Raw genomic sequence first — 21,120 nt, 5'->3', positions numbered from 1 at the left:
CACAAACTGTTTGACCAACAATGACAGTCGCATCCTACCGGGTACCCATTTTAACACCTGGGTGGAGAGTAGCAAGTGTAGGTTCATATCTTGCCAAAGGATATTAGTGCCGTATCGGGATTCGAACCCTCGACCTTCGCATCTCGAGTCACGCGTCTTAAACCACTCGACCAAGACACTCCTACGAAAGAGGGGAGGGGGGGGGGTGTAAAACGTGGTGAATTCATCCTTCCATTGCTCCTCAAATTGAATGGCGCCACCAACCTCCTTACAATCTATACATGTACATCCTCCTTCCGGCAAGACTATATCAACACTTCGATAGCTGTACCGCGCGGAAGGCGGACCTGCCTAATCAATAACCGTCAATGCTGGTATAACAGACAATGCAAGAGGCGAAAGAGGTAAGCATAAATGGGTACACGATTAATCGATCGCATCCATCTCGCGCTGTATCGGAGTTTATCGGTCGTCAGCTAGCAAAATACCTCAGTAAAGCACTTCACTTCATCGCTTTGCCAGTGCCTCGTGTGGGGGAAATAGTAGGCCTATACTTTCTGCCATACACCGAATGTAATTTGAGAGAGGTGAACGACAATATATTTAGGAGGATTGTTCCTGTGATGTGCCACAAAATGATTATTCAACTCGTAGGATCATAATAATCATCATGATTGCATTCTGTGGATAATTGCCACTCGTTTATCTTCTGGAATTATTCGTTGGAATCTTTGTTTGTATATGCAGTGTAAACGGAATCACATCACGGATGAATGGCAAGTTCATGGTATGTTGGTTGGCGTGTCATTGTTATATATTAGTATTTTATGTTACATCACAACTTGTTCAGAGGAACAGAGAGCAGAGTTCCGGCGAGACGTAGTGTTAAATTAATGACATTTAAAGTAAAGGAAATACAGAGTTCACAGCTTCATACATGAAGAGATTGATTCGAAAAAGCTTTAAAATTGTGTGTGTCCTAATTGTTTATAATAATTATGTGGTTATGAGCTTTCCTATATATTATATATTATATATACACACACAACACCCACACACATAATTATCTATACATATTATATGCCAAATGATTAATTACATTTCTAAAATTATACAGTATTCAGTGTGTTGTGAGTTAACTTTCTGATGTGTAAAGCGGTAGTATAATGAATTTCAACCAGATCATCAGAAGAAAAATAACAGCCCCTATTAGAAATTGGGGGTCTAGGACTATTTTTCCAGGGCGAGGTGCGATGTTTTAACTAGACCTATAGACAGGGGTGGTTCGAATGGTCCATCTGTGAGGAATGTGCATTTCTCTCTCTCTCTCTCTCTCTCTCTCTCTCTCTCTCTCTCTCTCTCTTTCTCTCACTATGTTCGTATTTTTTTCCCCCTCCTCCGTCCTTTTCTTTTTTATTTACTTTTCTTTTTTCTACCTTATGGCAGAAGTGCCCCAACCCAGTCCCTGATAAACCTATATCTATGTATGTATTATTAGCTAATAATCATAGCGTTAGCGGGGATAATTACCAAAAACACTCCGTAGTATGAACTTATAGTAGTTGCCGTCAAGCGTAGCACGTTTAGTCAAATTTGATATCTGCACGAGTATTGATCCATCATTATGTTCATTGCTTTTACAATCACCATAACAGCCATTCGGTACATCAATTAATGAATTCCAGAAATCATAAATAAGTTATCATATAACGACTGTTATCAGTGGCGTACCTGGGGTACTCCGTCAGGGGGGGCAAGCGACCGAAACAAACAAAAAAGGCGATACTAATTTTCACTTCTGGCGAGCGAGCGAGCAAAAAAAATCTTTAAGTAACGTTTGGTATATAAACTGGTATTGTTGCAAGTTGGGGGTGGGAACATTCACTTGTTAGCGACGTTAATTTCATTTTTTTGCAAACGAGCGTAGCGAGCAAGAAAAAAATCACTTCTTTTTTAATAATTGTCACTTAATTAAACTTGGTTCAATTGTCCCATGCAGGGCGCGGGAACAATATTGTGTTTAGGCTAATTTTATACCCATTTTAGCTAGCGAGCGAAAATACATCTTTCTCTCAATGAATTGCTATATAAAATTTGTTTCATTGTTGCAGGTCGGGGGCGGGCACAATCGTGTTTAAGGCAATGTCAATCCCATTTTGGCGGGCAGGCAACCCCCTACATTTCTCTTTTTAATGATATTGTAGCAGGTTAGTGGTGGGCACATAATTCCACGAGCTAGCGAGCGTAGCGAGCGAGCGAAAAAAAATCACTTCTCTTTTATAGGGAAAATATGGTACATAAAACTTGGGTTCATTGTTCCATGTCAGGGACGTGATTATTAAAAGCGGTGTTATTTCTATTTTGGCGAGCGAGCGTAACGAGCGAGCGAAAAAAAAAATCACTTCTCTTTTATAGGGAAAATATGGTACATAAACTTGGGTTCATTGTTCCATGTCAGGGACATGATTATTAAAAGCGGTGTTATTTCTATTTTGGCGAGCGAGCGTAGCGAGCGAGGAAAAAAAAATCACTTCTCTTTTATAGGGAAAATATGGTACATAAACTTGGGTTCATTGTTCCATGTCAGGGACGTGATTATTAAAAGCGGTGTTTTTTCTATTTTGGCGAGCGAGCGTAGCGAGCGAGCAAAAAAAATCACTTCTCTTTTATAGGGAAAATATGGTACATAAACTTGGGTTCATTGTTCCATGTCAGGGACATGATTATTAAAAGCGGTGTTATTTCTATTTTGGCAAGCGAGCGTAGCAAGCGAGGAAAAAAAAATCACTTCTCTTTTATAGGGAAAATATGGTACATAAACTTGGGTTCATTGTTCCATGTCAGGGACGTGATTATTAAAAGCGGTGTTATTTCTATTTTGGCGAGCGAGCGTAGCGAGCGAGCAAAATTTTTGTAATGATAGTTGGTTCATAAATTTCAGATTTTTTTGTTGCAGGGCAGGGCTTACACAATCATGTCTACGGTGATGTTAATTCCGTTTTGGCGAGCACGAGCACACCAAAACTTCTTTGAATAACGTTTGGTACATAATTATTAACTGGTTGTTGCAGGTTGGGGCGGGCACGTTAGTGGTGTTAATTCCGTTTTGGCGAGCACGAGCACACCAAAACTTCTTTGAATAACGTTTGGTACATAATTATTAACTGGTTGTTGCAGGTTGGGGCGGGCACGTTAGCGGTGTCGATTCCATTTTGGCGGGCGAGCATAGCGAGCAAGCAAAAAAAAAATTCTCTTTTAATAGAAATTAATAAATAAACTGGTTTTTATTGGTGCAGGTCAGGATGGACGCAATCGCGTTCAACGCGATTCAATTCCTTTTTGGCGAGAGGGCGAAAAAAACTCTTCCATTTTTAATTATATTGTTGCAGGTCAAGGGTGGGCACAATTGTTTTCAAAGCAATGTCTATTCATTTTATTCGCGAGCGAGTGTAGTGAGCGAGAAAAATGAATTGGTCTCTTTTAGTAACATTTGGTACATACATTGTGTGTTATTGTTGCCATGGTTGCAGGCATGGTTGCCGTCGGGGCAGGCACAATTGTATTCTAGGCAATGCTAATCCTTTTCTTTTTTCAGGGGGACGAGCAAGTGAAAACATTTAATACAAAATAGGCTAGCAAGCAGTTCGCGCCAGCGAAGAGTTTCAAATTTGTTATATCACTTATATTTTCCTATTTTCATTTGTCTGAATTTTTCAGGGCCGTATGCGGAATATTTTTCTGGTGGGGGAGGGGGAAAGATGCGTTAAAAGTTTTCGAAGAATCTCAAAAGCAAAAGGAGTGAAGCGAGTTCGAGCGACCGAACTAGTCATGAGGGTACTTTTGCATTTTCAAAAGTAGAATTGAAGGATTTGGTATAGGCCTACACTACATTTTCAGGAAAAAAACTGTACGTTTTCAAAATATCTGGGGTCAACTGCCCCCCCCCCCCTGGTGCGTACGGCCATGGTCTTTTTTTTTTTTAATTTCCCCATTTTTTTCCTTTCCTTTTCTTTTCCCTTTTTCTTCCTTTTCTCTTCTTCTTCCTTTTTTCTTTCCTTTTCCTTTTTTTCCTTTTTTCTCTTTCTTTCCCTTTTTTCTTCCCTTTTCCTTTTTTCTTTTTCTTTCCTTTCCTTTCTTTTCTTTTCTTTCCCCTTTTTCCTTTTTTCCCCCTGGAGCCCATCAGGGGGGGCACTCTGCCCCCCTGCCCCCCCATAGGTACGCCAGTGACTGTTATACTCATCATACATCAATGTCTTCACCGCAGTGTAATGAGTACCGCGTCAATTACAACCACACAGAGGCGTAGCATGGGTCCAGGAATTCAGGGGGCACTGGCATCGTTGGGCGGGGGCGGGGGCACGCCTATCTCACAAGATGCATGCAATTTAAAGGCCTTCGAGAGGATGAGAGGGGGTTTTACATCTTTTGATTCACGTTACTTTTCCCTTCTCCCTTTCTTTCCTCCCTTTTTATTTCATTTTCATTTTGTCCGCCGTGCGATCGGGGGGCATGTAACCCCTTGCCCGTGTAGCTACTCCTCTGCAACTGACCCTAAAATAAATAGAACCGTTCTGAAAGTTAGATGACCATGGCCCGTTTTCTTGAATGACGTTCGTCCACTAATAGCATTCTAAAAATGTCAGTGTAACTGAATAGGCTCGATGATGTCAGGGGAGACCCTATTAGTTCTCCTCACGATGACAGGCCCATAGCTTTTGACATTTCCATCCCCCATTTCCATCCAGCGATGAGAAACATGATGACAGGTAAGACTAATTATATCAGCGTCAGTCCAGGGGGTGGGGGAGTGGGGGGGGGGGGGGCTATAGTCCATACGTTGCTTCTGTATGGACATCCGAAGAAAAATTACTCAAATGTTGCATAGCAATATTATGACTAATAATCTATTACAATTATTGGAAGCCTTTATGGAATTGAGCCATCGCTTCAATCTAATTAAACCTGATTGTAGTACTTAGAAATAATATTCTACACCATAAATAAAACATTATGTAACTGTACTCATCACTGGTTCCTTACAAGATTAACAAAAATAACAATAGAGTTAAAGATGCACTTCACTTCTTATTTTCATTCTTTCAGACGATCATAACTATACAGCCCATGTTGTTTTATGCCATCATTTAAGTTCATTATGATTTACGTTTTTCTCTTTCTTAAATTCAGTGTGCAATTTTATTGTATGTAAGGTATCACTTTGGATTTGTTTTCAGAATTTTGTTATAATAGAAAACTGCAAATATCATACACACTGTAAAATTATATGTCAATTAAAAAATGTGGTGTGCTACAGGTATTTGCAGACTAACACAAAGTCATGTAATATCTATCACCCTGAGTTTATTGCCATGCAAATGATTATATCACTAATTGGTGAATGTAATAATTCTCGTCAAAATAACAGGGATTGACTAATTTGCCTAATCTATTGAGAAGCCTAAAACTGTGATTGCTCTTTTACATAATCACTAACTGATTCACCCAGATGGCCAGGCATTTAATCATGGTATCAGCAAATCTGTATGAATAGAATTTCAATATTTTAATATAAGACAACATTGACATTCAGTTTGGATGCTGAAGAAGGCTAATTACATTTCTGTCCGTCCGTCTGTCTGTCGCCCCCTCTCTTTCTCTCTTCTTTCTTTACCCTCTCTTTCCCTCTTTCTTCAGTTAGTTCGGTTTGGTTCAGTCTCTCTCTATCTTTCTCTCCCTCTCTTTCTCTACCTCTCTTTCTCTCCCTCCATCCCTGTTTCTTCCCTCCCCCTCTCTCTCCTTTATTCAATTTATTTATGTATTTATTTATCATGTTTTAATTTAAAATAATGTAGTCTTTTTCTGAGTCAACGGCCTACTGTAAAATATAGCTGGCGCCGCGTCCTTCTCTTTCCTTCTTTCTTTCTCTCTATCTTCCTCTCCCTTTTCCCCCTCTATCCTTCTATATCCCTCTCTATCTCCCTCCCCCATTACCCCCCCCCCCCCCATCTTCCTCCGTCTCCGAGCTCCCTCTCCCACTCTCTGTACCGAGTGCATCGTCTGTTGGACCAATGCCATGGCATAATCATCCCCGTCAACGTATACGGGAACCAGATTCAAGATTCTTCAGATTCCTCTCGTTTAATTCATGCATCCTTGAAACACGGTTGCTAGGGCAGGGGGGGGGGGGGGGTCAAGAGGGTGAGGATGATGGTTAATTGCCGATTGGTCTACAGCCAGTTCGTCTACTACCAATTAGTCTATTCCCATATGGTCTACTCATCATTTGATCTAATTACTACCCAATTAGTCTATTCCCATATGGTCTTCTTATCATTTGATCTAATTACTACCCGATTAGTCTATTCCCATATGGTCTAATTATCATTTGATCTAATTACTACCCAATTAGTCTATTCCCATATGGTCTACTCATCATTTGATCTAATTACTACCCAATTAGTCTATTCCCATATGGTCTACTCATCATTTGATCTAATTACCATTAAGGCTAATAGTCATTTGGTCTAATATCCATTAAGGCTAATATTAATTTGGTCTAATTTCCATATGGTCTAATCTCCAATTAATCTACTACCCATTTGGTCTATTGTTCGTTTAGTTAAATATCCAGTTTCTCTAATGCCCATTTCGTCTACCATCCATAAGGTCTAATAGTTATTTGATGATTATTAATAGTAATTATCAAATTTATCATTAGACCATAATGTATACTAGACAATATGGGCATTAGGCAAACTGGGAAATAGACCGACTGGAAAGTAAAATGAGCAATAGACCCTGAGTAGTAGAATTAAACCAATTGGGCAGTAGACGAACTGGTAGTAGACCAAACGGCAATAAACCATGATGATGGTCATGCAAAGGGAACCAGTGTAGATCGAGATTATTTCAGAGCAAGGATCACCATCACTTCATGATCAAGTGCATAGCTCTTCTCCGCATCCTTCATCCCTATTATGAAATCATAAATCTACTTTCAAGTGCATGATAACGAAGGAGGCGCCCCTCTCTCTCGCTCTCTTTCTTTTTGTTCAGTCTCACCGTCTATATCCCTCGCACATACACATACGCACACACCTACACACCCACACATAAATCCACGCACGCACACACCCACCGTGACACTCGATTACAAGACTTCAACAGTTAATTTTCATAACCAGATAACGGATAATTCCAGTGATACTGTAACTGTCAAGAATCTAAGTAAAATATGCGCGTTATGATGAAACGGATCCTAATCAAATGATTGGTTGAGAGGGTACACGTGACCAGGCATTTATTTTTGCCTAACACGTAATTTTACTAACGACCGGTCATTAGTAAATACTTATGACCGGTCATTAGTAAAATCATGTTAGAAAAGATCATTTTATAAAACAAATAAAACATCATTTCATGTAACAAATAAAACAACATTTTATAAAACAAATAATACACATCATTTTGTTCGGGCATTAGTAAAATTGCCCACACTCGGTACCTTTGAAACAGTCCAAACACCCTCGGCTGTCGCCTCGGGCGTGTTAGACTGTTCCAAAGATTCTTACTCTTGCCCCCACTGCTGTGTTTTATTTGAATATTACCAGGGGCCCAACCATCTTTTAAAGCATGCATTATAAAATCGAGTTAAACTGATAGTACTATAGTTCATATTATACTTATACGAAAAAAGCCTGCTTCATAATTCCAATTTCTAATTAGCCTACCCGTATATTGCATTGCATTGTATTGTATTGTGTTGCCAACAATGCTCAATTATATTTTTTCCAAGCTTGTGACTTATTGCATCCACCAGGGTTGCAAAATGAACGATGCGAGCGAGAGAAAAGGCATTTATTACATGCCAAAAATATATCTCAATATATCGTAACAATACACGTTTAATGAAGTATTGCTTTAGATGTACAAAACAGTTTCGACGCATGGACGGAAGTCCTTGAAATGATATTATAAATCTCCGGTTTGGCTACGTATATACGCGACCCCTCACCCGCCACGCTTTCCAATATAAAAGTGCATTGGATTTGGATTGGATTTCGTAATCAATCATCGCTAGTCCATAGCAGAGGGAGGTGTAGATAAGATTAAGTGGGGATTGTAAGAGGATAAAGTATGATTGATGATGCTACGTTCTTTTATTTGGATTTAATCCATGCCGATATACCCGGAAGGACGTGATACATTGTAATGAACTCCGGCAAGTCATACCGAAATATTGACTGCATAGATAATTCATAGTACATTTACCTTCTCAAAGTTGCAAATGTTATTATAACATTTGATTCATGTGTGCGTGTGTGTGTGTGTGTGTGTGCGTGTGTGTGTGTGTGTGCGTGCGCGTGTGTGTGTGTGTGTGTGTGTGCATTGACGTATTGAGCAAAAACTTTGGGGGACAGAAAAAAATCTGCATCACTATCAGATGGCATAATGGGCAATTGTTTTTGTTTTGGGGGCAGTAGCATTTCTGAATCAATCCTTTCGCAGTGAATTCATTTCCAAAAGAATTGCCAAAGCTGTGGCATATAGGTTATTTTCTTACATTATGTATATGCTGTATATATAACAAGTTGAAATTATATATGTAAAGCGTCTGAAACTTCGAATATTTGCCCATAGATTACAATATGTAACCTGTGATATGTTTATGTATCAACGATGTTTGATAAGATATAATACAATACACAAACATTCATGGGTAAAATTTGAATAAAAAGCAATGAAGATCCCCTCATGTTCTGCATTCATGTAGGATTTTAATATCATTATAAAGATTTTGAAAATAGAATTAAGCCTAACAAATATCATGCTTGCTTAAAACATGGACCTGACACAATTTTGTTTAAAGCTTAATTTAATTGGAGGCAAGATGAATTGATTGAGCTATTGGTGTAGTCCTTTAACAAATTTCAAGTTATATCACTGTTCGTCGTTTTAGAGAAGAGAGCTCAATAATTAAAATTATACAAGTTCGGAAGCTATAATTTTTTTATTGAGGTTTCCCCTTGCTAATTGCATTTCTGAAGCAATAATCTTTTTGACAGAATCTTTCTTTGACATGTAAGTCCTACACGCCCTTATCAACTGTCACATGAAATCAAAATTAAATTTATCTCAATTTTGTAATCTATATATTTTGGACTAGGTAAAAGACTTGTTTGAAAGGTAAATTTGTTATTCTATTTTCTCCCTTCTCATTGCAATTCTGAATCAATTCTTAACAAAAATCTCTTTGTGACATACACAGCCCCTTTCAGTCATGAAAAATTAGTTTACATCGTTCTTGATACAATAGCTCAATTAAAATTAAATTCTATCTTAAAGATAAAGTTGAGTTCTGGTAATGCGATTGCATTGTGAAAGAAACGGTGTGGAATTGATCAGAAAAGGTTGATCAACTAGCATATAAGTATTGGTGTGTACTGTACTGCAAGGTTCTGGAATCATCAAAATGATAAGAAATTTGGCCCAGTCTTGGTAAAGTTACAAGCACTGTACACAGAAAGATGTATATAGGACTACACAAACACGTGACGTAAAAATCTGTCCCGATTTGTATGCTGTTACATGCCATATTTAGAATATGAAGGCATTTGAACGGGCATGCTTTTCAGGGAACATGTTTTATCTGATGTTCTTCCACACTTGCATAATAACAATGATAACGCTCACAATTTATTTTTCACCTGTTCCCAGAACTCTACCTTCTCTTTAAGTTTAGAATCTATACATTTTGAACATGGTAATACGAGACCCAGTTAAAAGTAACTTCATTATTCGATTTTTCCCTTGCTGATTGCAAATATTAATCAATTTGTTAACAGAAAGCTCTTTTATGTATTTATCAGTCTACGTGATCCCGTGATATCAATTCAGCATGGAAGTAATTAATCAGTGTTGTCTCAATCGGCCCATCGCATGCTGCCACGCTCTGTTGATTAAACCATGAATTGGTATGTGAGTGGCATGTAGGCCTATACTCATTACCGCTGTGCACATAATGAGCTTTATTCATAGCTGAATATAATATTTGAGGGAGGGGGAGATGGGGGGAGAAGGATATAGTTATGGAAATGAATGCAGAGAGAGAGAGACACACATACAGACAGATAGACAGACAGAGAGAGAGAGAGAGAGAGAGAGAGCGCTGGGAGAGAGATGAAGACTAGATGAGAAGGAGGGAAGAGATGAAGAGAGCAATAAAAGGGAGATGAAAAGAGAGAGAGAGAGAGAGAGAGAGAGAGAGAGAGAGAGAAAGAGAAAGAGAAAGAGAGAGAAAGAAAGAAAGAGAGAGAAGAGTAAGTAAACAATAACAAAATATGATTAATCAAATGATCGAAATTAAAGCCTCCAACATCATTGTTACTGTATCTATATCAATGTTACACAGACCTTGAAATTTCGAGCAAAAATAGCTTAAATATACGGGGTCCTAGAGAAAAATATATGCTAAGTCATGTTGGTAACGACTTAGTATAAACATTTTTTCGTTCATGTCCTCTCCCGACCTTCGTATGGACACCACTAACGAAACAACGTTTGCTTTAATTGTCTGCATTAAAAGATTTTGTTTGCATTATTCCTATCGCATTAAAACAATACTGTGCTCAGCTGAAAACCGGAATGGTATGTCGCAATGCCTGAACGTATGATAATTAAAACGAATGGTACAATTTTCTTGACATTGTATCTGACTGTGTGTTTATTTTTTTTTGTTTGTCTTTTCTTTTCTTTTTTTCTTGACAGATGTCGAATAAAACCCGGTTGCCTGCACTGGATGGCAGCAAACGTGATGCGAAGTCATCGACCACGGGTACGGGAGCGCCGACGAAGCAGGGCAAGAATACGATGGTTGATCCATCGGATCCTAGGCGTGGTCACATGAGCAAGATGAAGTTTCCTAACATCAGCGATACTTATCTGTATAGTCAACAGGTACGTACTCATGGGGAGATGCATGATTTATTTTAAAGGGTGTGGGGGGGGGGATACAATCCTACAAAAAAACAGGTAGGTTAGCAAGCAAGAAAAGTGGTTATGACAATTTTTGGTGTTTTCTTGGCATGGTGGCTCAGTGGTTAGAGCGCCCGCCTCATGAACGGGAGGTCGGGGGTTCGAACCCCGGCCGAGTCATACCAAAGACTTATAACAATGTGACCTTCTGCCTTCTAGCTAGGCGGTCAGCATATTAGATTGGAGAAGGGTAGTAATAACATATTATATTAGATAGCTTAGACAGATACCGAGATGTGATTGGTCCAGGGCTCGTCACGTGATATCAATTGCGAGGATCCAAATTGTTATATTTTCCTGGCCGGTCACTTTTCAGTGTTATATTTTACCGGCTGGTGAAATGAATATATTTTTAATCAATGCATATCGCCCTCTTGAGGACTGTATGTCACCAATTACATGCATTACACCATTATCGAGGGCCATTTTATTTTTTCATGAATTTTTTTTTTCCCTAGAAATTTTTTTTTCCACATTTTTTTTTTTTCCCCAAAAAATGCTTTTTTGGGTAAATTTTTTTTTTTGATAATTTTTTTTTGTTTCCCGAAAAATGCTTTTTGGGGTAAGAATTTTTTTTTTTTTTTTTTTTTTCCCCCAATTTTTTTTTTTTTTTTTTTTCTTTTTAAGGTAATCTCGACACATTATTTTTCCGTAATTTTGATTGTCCCCGAAAAAAAAAGAAAAAAAATTTCGGGCTAAAAAAAATATGGACCCCCCCCCCCCCCCAAAAAAAAAACCCATGGCTATCTAATATAACAGTTATTGACTGGCAGGGGGTATATAACATTCTTTGGACCTGAAGGGAGTTATATTTTCCCTCGTGACCATATTTTCCCTCAGCGCTGCGCGCTTCGGGAAAATATAACCACTTGGGAAATATAACTCCCTTCAGCGGTCCAAATAATGTTATATTACACCCCCTGCCAGTCAATAACTGTATAATGTTATGCAGGGCCCGCTGGAAGAGCAGTTTCATAACTGAAGTGGCTACCCTGGGTAAATAAAACGTTGTTATTATTATTATCTATTATCTCTATTTCATAGCTTGGAAGCCGTTGGGACGACAACACACTGACATTGAGATTCAGGTTCTCCATAACTTCCTGTCTTCAGCTATTCTAGTATAGCTGATCAAATTACATTCCCATCCACTGCTTGATCTAATTATCAGTCCATGTCCTAGTTCGTCTGCCCAATAATAGAAGAAAGATGGCATCTTTCTTCTCCCATCAGTCCCTCCTTGCAAGATGGTATTTACCAAGCTATTCTTCCATTCAGTTACATGCCCAAACCACTATAGCTGTCTTCCTTTTACAATTATTGTGAAACTCTCCATTATCTCTTTCGCTTTCTTGTTAGACATAAGCGAAGTGTAGTGTCTATATGCAGAAGCCTTATCGGTGATAACTGTCTTGATTAAAATTGAAAGGAGGGGGAGGGGGGCACATTTTGGGTTGTGTATACTTGTACGCTTCTTTGATTTCATAACGGCGGAACGGCTGAATTGTGCCCCGTTGGTCCATTAATGGGTAGAGTAGTTCCCTCCCATATATTTTGCCGTTTTATTTATTCCTTCATGTTTAAAACATTTGTTATGTTGTGTTTTATTACCATGTGTAAATTTGCAATGTTTGTGTATTATATATTTTGTAAAAATGCACACACAAAAAAAAATCAAACAAAAATAAATAAATCAAATTAAATCAAAACGGCACTGCACGATTTGAAAAAAAAAATGACCATTACGTATTGAGTGAAAAAAGAAAGATACGGGCACGAGGCGGGACCTAATGGGGGCTGCAGCCTATTAAAAACTTAAGAACATCAGTAATACCATATGGGGCAACCGTCACCTCTGCTGAATGTATATTTTTGATACTTAACTTATAGGAGATTTTACGATGAAATAGCATTTTCACTATAATGCGGTTTCAAAATGTGTGTACGTCATAATCAATATCATGCAGGATTGATTGTAATGTTCCTTTCTTTTTTTTTGACTGGATCTATACAGCTCCTGGTGGATACCTGTATAGCGCTCCACGGGATCATTCTCCAGGATCTGAGCATGGGCAAGCGGGAGCTTCTTAAAGATTCTTTCTTCATCCAGGGAAGATTCTATGAGACAGTCACGTACATCATGAAACAGCAGGATAAAACATTAGACCAGGTAAAAAAAGGACTGTCTGTATTATTGTTTAGTTTTTAACTTTAAATCATAAGTGGTTTTGACTTTTGATTTTGTGAATCTACATAAATATTAATTATTGTTTTTAGTTCGATTCAATATTTACAGCCGTTATTAGATAACTCACTCTAGGGATATGGCGGGGGTGGGGTATGCTACTTCATACCTCCATCAAATTAATTATTTAATTTTATTTAAATCCTATAATAACTTCAATCAATTTTGGTATGAGTCCTATTGATTTGATATTCTCAAAACATTTTAAACCCTTTTGACAAACTTTTCGGCAAATTCTGTCCGACAACAATTTCTCGTTATTGTCACACACCTATCGCAACCAATACATCAACGCTGGAGAGAGAGAGAAGCTTGGGAGAATAAGTGGTCACAAACCGAAGGGGGTTGGATTGATAACTGAACTTTCATTTAGCATTAAAGATATTTAGAATCAACATTTTTTTTTAAAGGTGATGAGTAATCCTAATAACTTTTTATTATTTCAGGTAATGATGGAGTATGAGCATCCCAGGTTAAAATACCTGCGAGGACGCGTCGTCATCCAACCCAAGATCGATCTCGTGCTCGCCCGTCGGAAACCCGAGCAGGTGTCCGTCTCCGCGCTGATGCTCCGGAAAAGAACGGCAGGCTACGAACCCGACTCGCGAAGCGTCCGAAGCGACATGGCCCGTCTGGCGTATCTTGTCCTGGAGAGGGCCTTCCAGTGGGGCTTCTACCTCTGGATCGGACCCATCGAGGAATTAAGACACTTTGAAATGATGAACAGTTATGCGGCTTTATGTGAAGCCGATGGACAGAAGAGGAACTATATCGTCTTGCAGAAACACACGTTGGTGTTGCCTCGACTTGGGAAACCTATACCGTCGACATTTCAAACGACACTTTTGTTGAACCGTATATCACCGGACTTTTGCCTAAGGTTGTACCGCATCGAACCCGAGATGACGATGTGGGATGACAAGGACGACGACGTCGCTAGGTAAGGTGTGATCTCGACATTATGGAGATCGACGACCAGGAAAATCTCACTTAAATCAATGTAAACAGTTGCAATTAAACGAAACTCTAAAAATCAAATCTAACTTGACTTTTAACCAAATAGTCAAATATTTAGGGAGGGGGGGTTAATTTGTATTTTGTGTTTAAAAGAAGTTTTGTTTTGTCAGGCAGAGAGTATTATTTAAGAGTAACATAGTTTCGTTTCACCAATTTGAAATCGATTTAATGCATTATCGCTATAACTTTGTTTTTATATTCAAGGCTCTATATTTGGTTCTAATTTCATAATTGATTTATATTTAATTTTAATTTAGTGAAGTATAGAATTCATCTAAATATAATGCTTTGGTGCTTTTTTCCCTTAGATTATACGATTTCTACAGCGGCAGTGGGAGCATTCATACGGGGCTTGGGATGTGGGGGATCAGTGACCAAATCAAGAATGTCAGAACACAGCTCATGAAGATCAGAGACTATGTAGAGGTAAGCAGACACCAATTCAATTCTCAATTTTTCATTAAACTATATTTCATGTATGCAATTGCTTTTCAGTATGTAGAGAAAACAGCGCTTTCGTTTCATTAATATCGGATTGGGCGTGTTCATACGGCGCATGACAGACGCTCTCTCTTATAGATGATTTTGAATTGAACTGTATACAATTTTCATCGTATAAACATATTAATGTTTTGTCCTAAAAGCATGAGAGAAAGAAAGAGTGGAGAGGGGGAGGAAGAGATTGGGTGCGGAGTGTCTGTTTGAGTATTTTACAGAATGGGTTCTTTTAAGGCCCCACTGCACTACTACTAGCTACTTGCGCCCTCTTTATAGCAAACAATACCTAATTGGTTCCTGTTGGTCTCCCATGATCCTCTTTTTCTTATGTTAATTGAGAGCTGATTTGATGAGATAACCAGCTGTCAGTGACCTTGCAGGAAGGTCTAACCCCCTGGACAAACTAGTGCAGACTGGCTTTAAGACATGAAAAAGTAGAGGAGAGATAGTTATGTTCTATACCCCGCCTGTATTCCTTACTAAAACAAAAAGAATGAAAAACATAAACATGACATGAGATGATGTCTATGTTCCTTTCCTCTCCGAATTAGTATACGCTTCAATCTTTATGAACGCTTCCATATCTCAAGTTTAACTTGATAATGATGATTTTTTTTTTTAAATTAAAAAAACATAATTTACCTATTCCATGCAATTTTCAGGCCAGCCTTTTCGACCGTGCTCGTGCCATGCTGATGATGGCGAGGGTGATGTTCACGGATCTCGTGGTCGTAAAGAACCTGGAGCGGGATGAGATCGAGGAGACGAACTATATCAAGCATCACATGGACGAGTTGAAGCTTAGGATAGAGCAAGGCTTGAAACAAGGGGCGTGGGACTCATCGACGGATGACGATATATACAGCGATGACGGAAAATAACGACGCGATTTGCATTTAGATGCAGTGTGGCAGCGAACGTTAGTTATGCGGTACGCCGGTTGAAATGATGAAAAGGGAAATAACGAAATATTATTATAGCAAACGGGTTTATTGATACAGCTTTCAGAAGAGGAGGCCATTTTTAATTGCCACTGACATCTAGCGGAGAGTCAGCACTGAATGACTGCGCGCGCATACTGACAACAAGCTGAAAGGAATATGGACACGGTGAGCTGAGAGTGAAGACAATCTGTTGAAAAAGGGAATACAATGTCGCCTAAAATGCAACAATGCATTCATATTGGGTATATAATTTATGACATCTCGCCAATAATTTATTGAATTTGTAGGTTATTCTTCCCAGTTTTGCTGATAACAAACTGTTGGATCCAAATACTATAGTCTATTTAAAGTGAAACCTTCCTTATTGGAAACATCGATCTCCTTGATTGAAAAGGAGTGTTCCAAAAAAAGCCAAGTCGTACAATTTTTTATTGTTTTAAAGGGTAGGTTTGAAAATCAGATCCAAATGGTATATTATTTTGTAGCATAACCAAACATTCATTGAATACACATTTGAAGAATTGTAACTTGATTTCACTACATGAAGAGTGGCGTAGTGTAAGTCCAAGCATAGAGGGGCACTTGGAGTGGGGGGGGGGGGGGGTCACCTGTTTCACTCGAAAATTAATTCACAAAGCCTCTGATTAGAAGAAACGTGTAGGAGAGGATCTTCTCCTACTCTTTTCCAATTTCCAATTTCTATTCTTCCTTTAATCTCCTTTAATCTTTGTCCACCGTTTCCATTTTGTCTATGTCATTATTTTGATGGGGAGAGGGGAGCAGGACCCCCCCCCCGCATTGACCTACCCCTGTCGCTACGCCATAATACAAAATCAGTTAAAGTTAAGAATAAAATGTATATTAATACATTCAGGTACTGACCAAAATGTCTACCCTTCGTTCACGTGTATTGCCAAAGAGCATCATATCACATAGTAGACTCTTTTATTGTTATACTTTAAGCAAGAGAACAAATTATATTTATATGTTTCCACTCTGGTTCACCTTGTTACATTTATTTCATTTCTGAAAGTTTAGTAACCGTAATTAACTATACTTTGTGTCTCTCTCAGTGACTTATTACGTGTTCATGATCGGGTCATCATGATCAATCTATTACAAAGATTATAGCTTGATTTTTTTTTGGTACAATCATAACAATCGGATGGTGATAGCCAAGCCAAAATAAATATATTGACCATCTCTTTGTTATTTCTTAAATATCTTTTAAATGAAGCAAAGTAGCGTGATTTTCTACATTATGTGCCTTTATGCAGCTTTATTGATTTTTTTTTACTGTACAATAAAATACTGCACGAATTATATTTCTAAGAATGAATGCCATTTGCAATCGATTTCTGCAAGGCGTGTATAAAATTGTTTTTACTTTTACAATAGTAGTATTATCGCAGTGAAATAATCTTGATACGGCAAGAATCGGTTGTGAACATTTCCTTGGCATGCTGGACATGCTAAACATGGATATTAGATCATGTAAATGCCTCAGATGTATGACATTTGGTTCTACACACCCTTGTTGCCAGATTATTATAAACAAATCATCATTTTTTGTTGTTAATCATCTTTCCTCAGATGATCATTATAGCATATCTTTATAATACACCCCCCTAAGAGAACATGTGCGACCCTGACAAATTTGAGTAATTTTTAAATATTTTTGTTGAGCGAGAGCAAGTGATGTTTGAGATATTTTAGAATAATAATGATAAATGATACCGTAACGTTTTTGTTCTTGCCTCAGATGTTTTGGATGCGGCATACCTCCTGCCACAAAATGGCTTATCGAAATCTTCAGAATAAATTTATCATGATTTCTTTTAATTTTAGTTGTTATTCCAAACAAATAACGAGGGGTATTCAAGGTCAATACAAAAAAGTTGTAAAGAAAATTCTGTATGTAATCTATTTTTCTAAGGAGTGTACGGTCGCATGCATATAAGGACAACAGTTCCTATACTCTATATTTATTTAATTAGTGAGAGTGTTGGAAAGTTTATTGTTATTTATTTGATTAGTGAGAGTGTTGGAAAGACCATTCACTATACCCGTGTTGTTTACTCATAACCAATGAAGCATTTTCATTGACAAATTTAAACCCACCGAGCAGTGTTTGGTCAGTTTGATGGATTATTCTTTTGACCGCATCTATTTTTATGAATTTCCCCCGAGAACAAATGGTTTGTTGTTGACGAAGCGCACGTCCAAGCTCGATTGACCTTGTCAAATTAATCATATTGTAATGAGGGCAAAAGAAAACTACACAGAGGGTGTAATCGCTCGGTTGAAGTCAGTAACAGGGGCGTTTCAGAAGGGGGGCAGGGGTTGCATAATTTTCTGTATGTAGCACTTTTTTCAAAGACATAGCACAGTTCAAGGTGGAAATATTAAGCTAGAATCGACATATTGACGTAAAATGCAATAATTTTATGCATATAGTTTCAGCCGGTCGTTATATCCGCTTTAATGTTTGTCAAATCGATTGAATTTTTAATTAGAACCCCCGGTACATACATTAGTTGTTGCTTATCAGAAAGGTCTCGGGCAAGCGTTTGGGTCATCAGACGGACGAGACGAAGGCGCTTATTTTTTTTCCTTAAAAAATTCCAATATATATTACTAAAACTGGTCCATACCGCTTTAATTGCTATCCAACATTTTTCGTGAAATCCTGAAGGTCAAAGGCTTGATAATACAATGCAACCGTATAATTATATGCTATCATCATTAACGGTTAAAGAGAAAGTTGAGTTCTTGGGAAGGTGACAATATAGTTCTGTGCACCTCCTCATTCTTTTTATTCCTGTGTGAAAGCATATGATAGTAAAAATGTCAGATGAGCAGGATTGGCATTGAATTGTCCCAATATTTTAAATATGACTAGGAAAAGCTTTAATATTTTAAAATCAAATATTGGTGCCAAAATAATTATGTAGCCCCATATACCCATTTCTGCGTGCAGTCCGTTTCACTGGGTTTAATTTCCACCGAGGCTGCATGGGTCAATTTATTGTAATTGTGATGATCCAATAACCGTCATAATGGACACAATTTTCTAATACCATTCATCTTCTCGATAGCTTCTTTTACAATCCAGTGGGAATGACCAGAACCCAACATTATCTTCAAGCTAAAAGAAATATAGATCGTGTCTGTGATCATAGATAAATAAATCATCGCCCTACTACTACACCACCATCATAAAGGAATTCCCTGCACGGAAATGAAAAAAGTAAGACATGCGTGCTAAAGTATAATTAACAAAAATTGCTTTGTGTACTATGCAGTATACCTTATTTATGAGTGATTGATAATTTCTGTGTTTATACTTCGTCATAGCAACACCACGGTTGAATTCTCCAAAATTAATTGTCTGCCTCATTTTCCATTCCCGTCTGAAAGCAAGCGTACGTGTTTCATTGCACAATATTCAAGTGCACCGTGCCAACAAAGCGGAGTTAATTGCATTGATGACATTCAGTGTTTGTGCACGTGATCATAAGCATGCTGGAGCATGACTAATGATTGCCAGTAATAATTCGTTAGTTATCTAAACAATCCCCTGCATCATTATGAACGACAACTGCACTGGTATAGTCTTTGGTTGGAAATTGTTAAAAAGTCATATTAAGAACGTGTTTTTTAATTCAAATAATTTTACTTAAAGTCCGTCTGCATAAGTTTAGCCAGGAGGGATTAGACCACCCTGCTGGTCACTGACATGTGGTTATCTCATCAACTCAGCTCTCAAAAGTAAAAGAGGACCATGAGGGAACAACGGGCACCGCTTATGCATTGTTTTCTATATAGAGGGAGCAAGTTGCTACAAGTAATGCAGTGGGGCTTTAAAAAAGCCCAAGTGCCTGTTGCGCGTGAGGCGTTATTTCGATTACGTAATCCCAATCCTATGAAGGTAAATAGCTTATACTCACATAATATTAATTTTGGAAGATGTCGCTCTCACTGGCACGAAGCGTCAGAGACAGCGTCAATCGTTGATGCAGATCTACGTCAATAAGTCATGTTGTGCAAGACGGGCACTGAATGTTGCATAAACGTTTAAAATGGTCGTTAGTGATGTCATATACATTCGCAATTTTTTGATTTGGTAGAAAAATAACGTTCATGATGTTTGATTTAAAGAAAGGTCTTTAATCTATACTTTGAGAAAGTTTGGTCACTTCTTGGCCATTTCCATATCGATTTTTTAAATTTTAGTTCTCGCGTAATCACTTTAAAATTAAATCATGTCTCGAATACAATCGCAAAGATAACAATAGTATTCAGCATTTCTTTCAGTACACCCTTTGATTAAAGATCAACAATTACTATTGTCCTGGAATAACATTTCTTTGGTCTTTAGCATTTTACGAATAAAAGCAAATGTCATTTCATTTGAAACATATTTTGCAAAAATGAAATTTTCTCTACAGACCTTTTAGATTGATATTATTCGCAACCTTTTCATCATCTAGACGTGTATTTTTCTTTTAATTACAAAAATGGTTAGACAGGCAGAGAGTTCAGTTAAGAGGTTGTATTTTTCATTTGATATATTTATATTTTATTGGTATTTGTGTATTACGAATGGAATGAATAACTATCCAGCTAATGCGTTTATATTTGCATGTTATCCATCTCCCTATATCACTTCGACACAACATCGCTATTCAGTCCATCGAATTCAAGGATTCTTGTTCCGTGTGAAAATATATTCTTGAGTACACGTATGGAACTGATAAACGTAAATCATATGAATGCCAATATTTTAATCATTATTATCATCATAACGTTTCTTATATTTTTAGGAGAGTATCAAGACAAAGATGCAAAAGTATCGTGCAAATGTTCATTATGTATGTACATGTTTAAAGAATTAAATCTATTTATCAAAATATATATGTGTTTGTAGTATCCGGTGTATTGGTAGCATATGCATGAGAGAGAGAGAGAGAGAGAGAGAGAGAGAGAGAGAGAGAGACATATAGATACATAGAGAGTGAAAGACGGGGAGGGGAGAGACAGAGAGAGAGAGAGAGAGAGAGAGAGAGAGAGAGAGAGAGAAGGGGGCAGAGAAAGGGGGGGGGGGTGGGTGTTGCATAATTTTCTGTCTGTATAGCACTTTTTTTCTTTTTTCAGAGTCTAATGATAAAATACCCTCCTCGTAATGCTCATTTTTTTAATTATTCCCTTCCTGATATTATACTTGTGCCTACTTTATCCGTTTATCACTGTTGGCACATCATTTACAAAATTCGCCATCTTGGAGATAATCCTTTACCGTGCCTTGTGTACACCGAATCGATACTCATAACAATGAAATATAAGATAAGAAAAGATAGTTGAAAGGACGGGACTTGATAT

The 21,120-nt window shown here is 37.9% G+C and overlaps 1 protein-coding gene across 1 annotated transcript; it reads left to right on the top strand.

Moving 5' to 3' along the window:
- Positions 1 to 341: 341 nt before the first annotated feature.
- LOC100893630 lies at positions 342 to 16,095 on the top strand. Its single transcript, XM_030999618.1, has 6 exons — positions 342 to 787; positions 10,768 to 10,956; positions 13,049 to 13,204; positions 13,726 to 14,219; positions 14,605 to 14,722; positions 15,457 to 16,095. The coding sequence occupies exons 1-6, from the start codon at positions 770 to 772 to the stop codon at positions 15,673 to 15,675; spliced, it is 1,194 nt and encodes a 397-aa protein (XP_030855478.1). The 5' UTR covers positions 342 to 769; the 3' UTR covers positions 15,676 to 16,095.
- Positions 16,096 to 21,120: the final 5,025 nt, after the last annotated feature.

Source organism: Strongylocentrotus purpuratus, unplaced genomic scaffold (genome assembly GCF_000002235.5).
Source record: "Strongylocentrotus purpuratus isolate Spur 01 unplaced genomic scaffold, Spur_5.0 spur5_scaffold_5, whole genome shotgun sequence".
In the NCBI taxonomy this organism is placed as follows: Eukaryota; Metazoa; Echinodermata; class Echinoidea; order Camarodonta; family Strongylocentrotidae; genus Strongylocentrotus; species Strongylocentrotus purpuratus.
The sequence above is the reverse complement of the archived record's forward strand: the minus strand, read 5'-3'. Positions and strand labels throughout refer to the sequence as shown.

Bases quoted from the DNA above. Each gene is read 5' to 3' on its own strand.
- LOC100893630 (XM_030999618.1), top strand. The intron at 13,205-13,725 runs GTAAAAAAAGGA...TTATTATTTCAG, and splicing joins AGGATAAAACATTAGACCAG to GTAATGATGGAGTATGAGCA. The intron at 14,220-14,604 runs GTAAGGTGTGAT...TTTTTCCCTTAG, and splicing joins AAGGACGACGACGTCGCTAG to ATTATACGATTTCTACAGCG.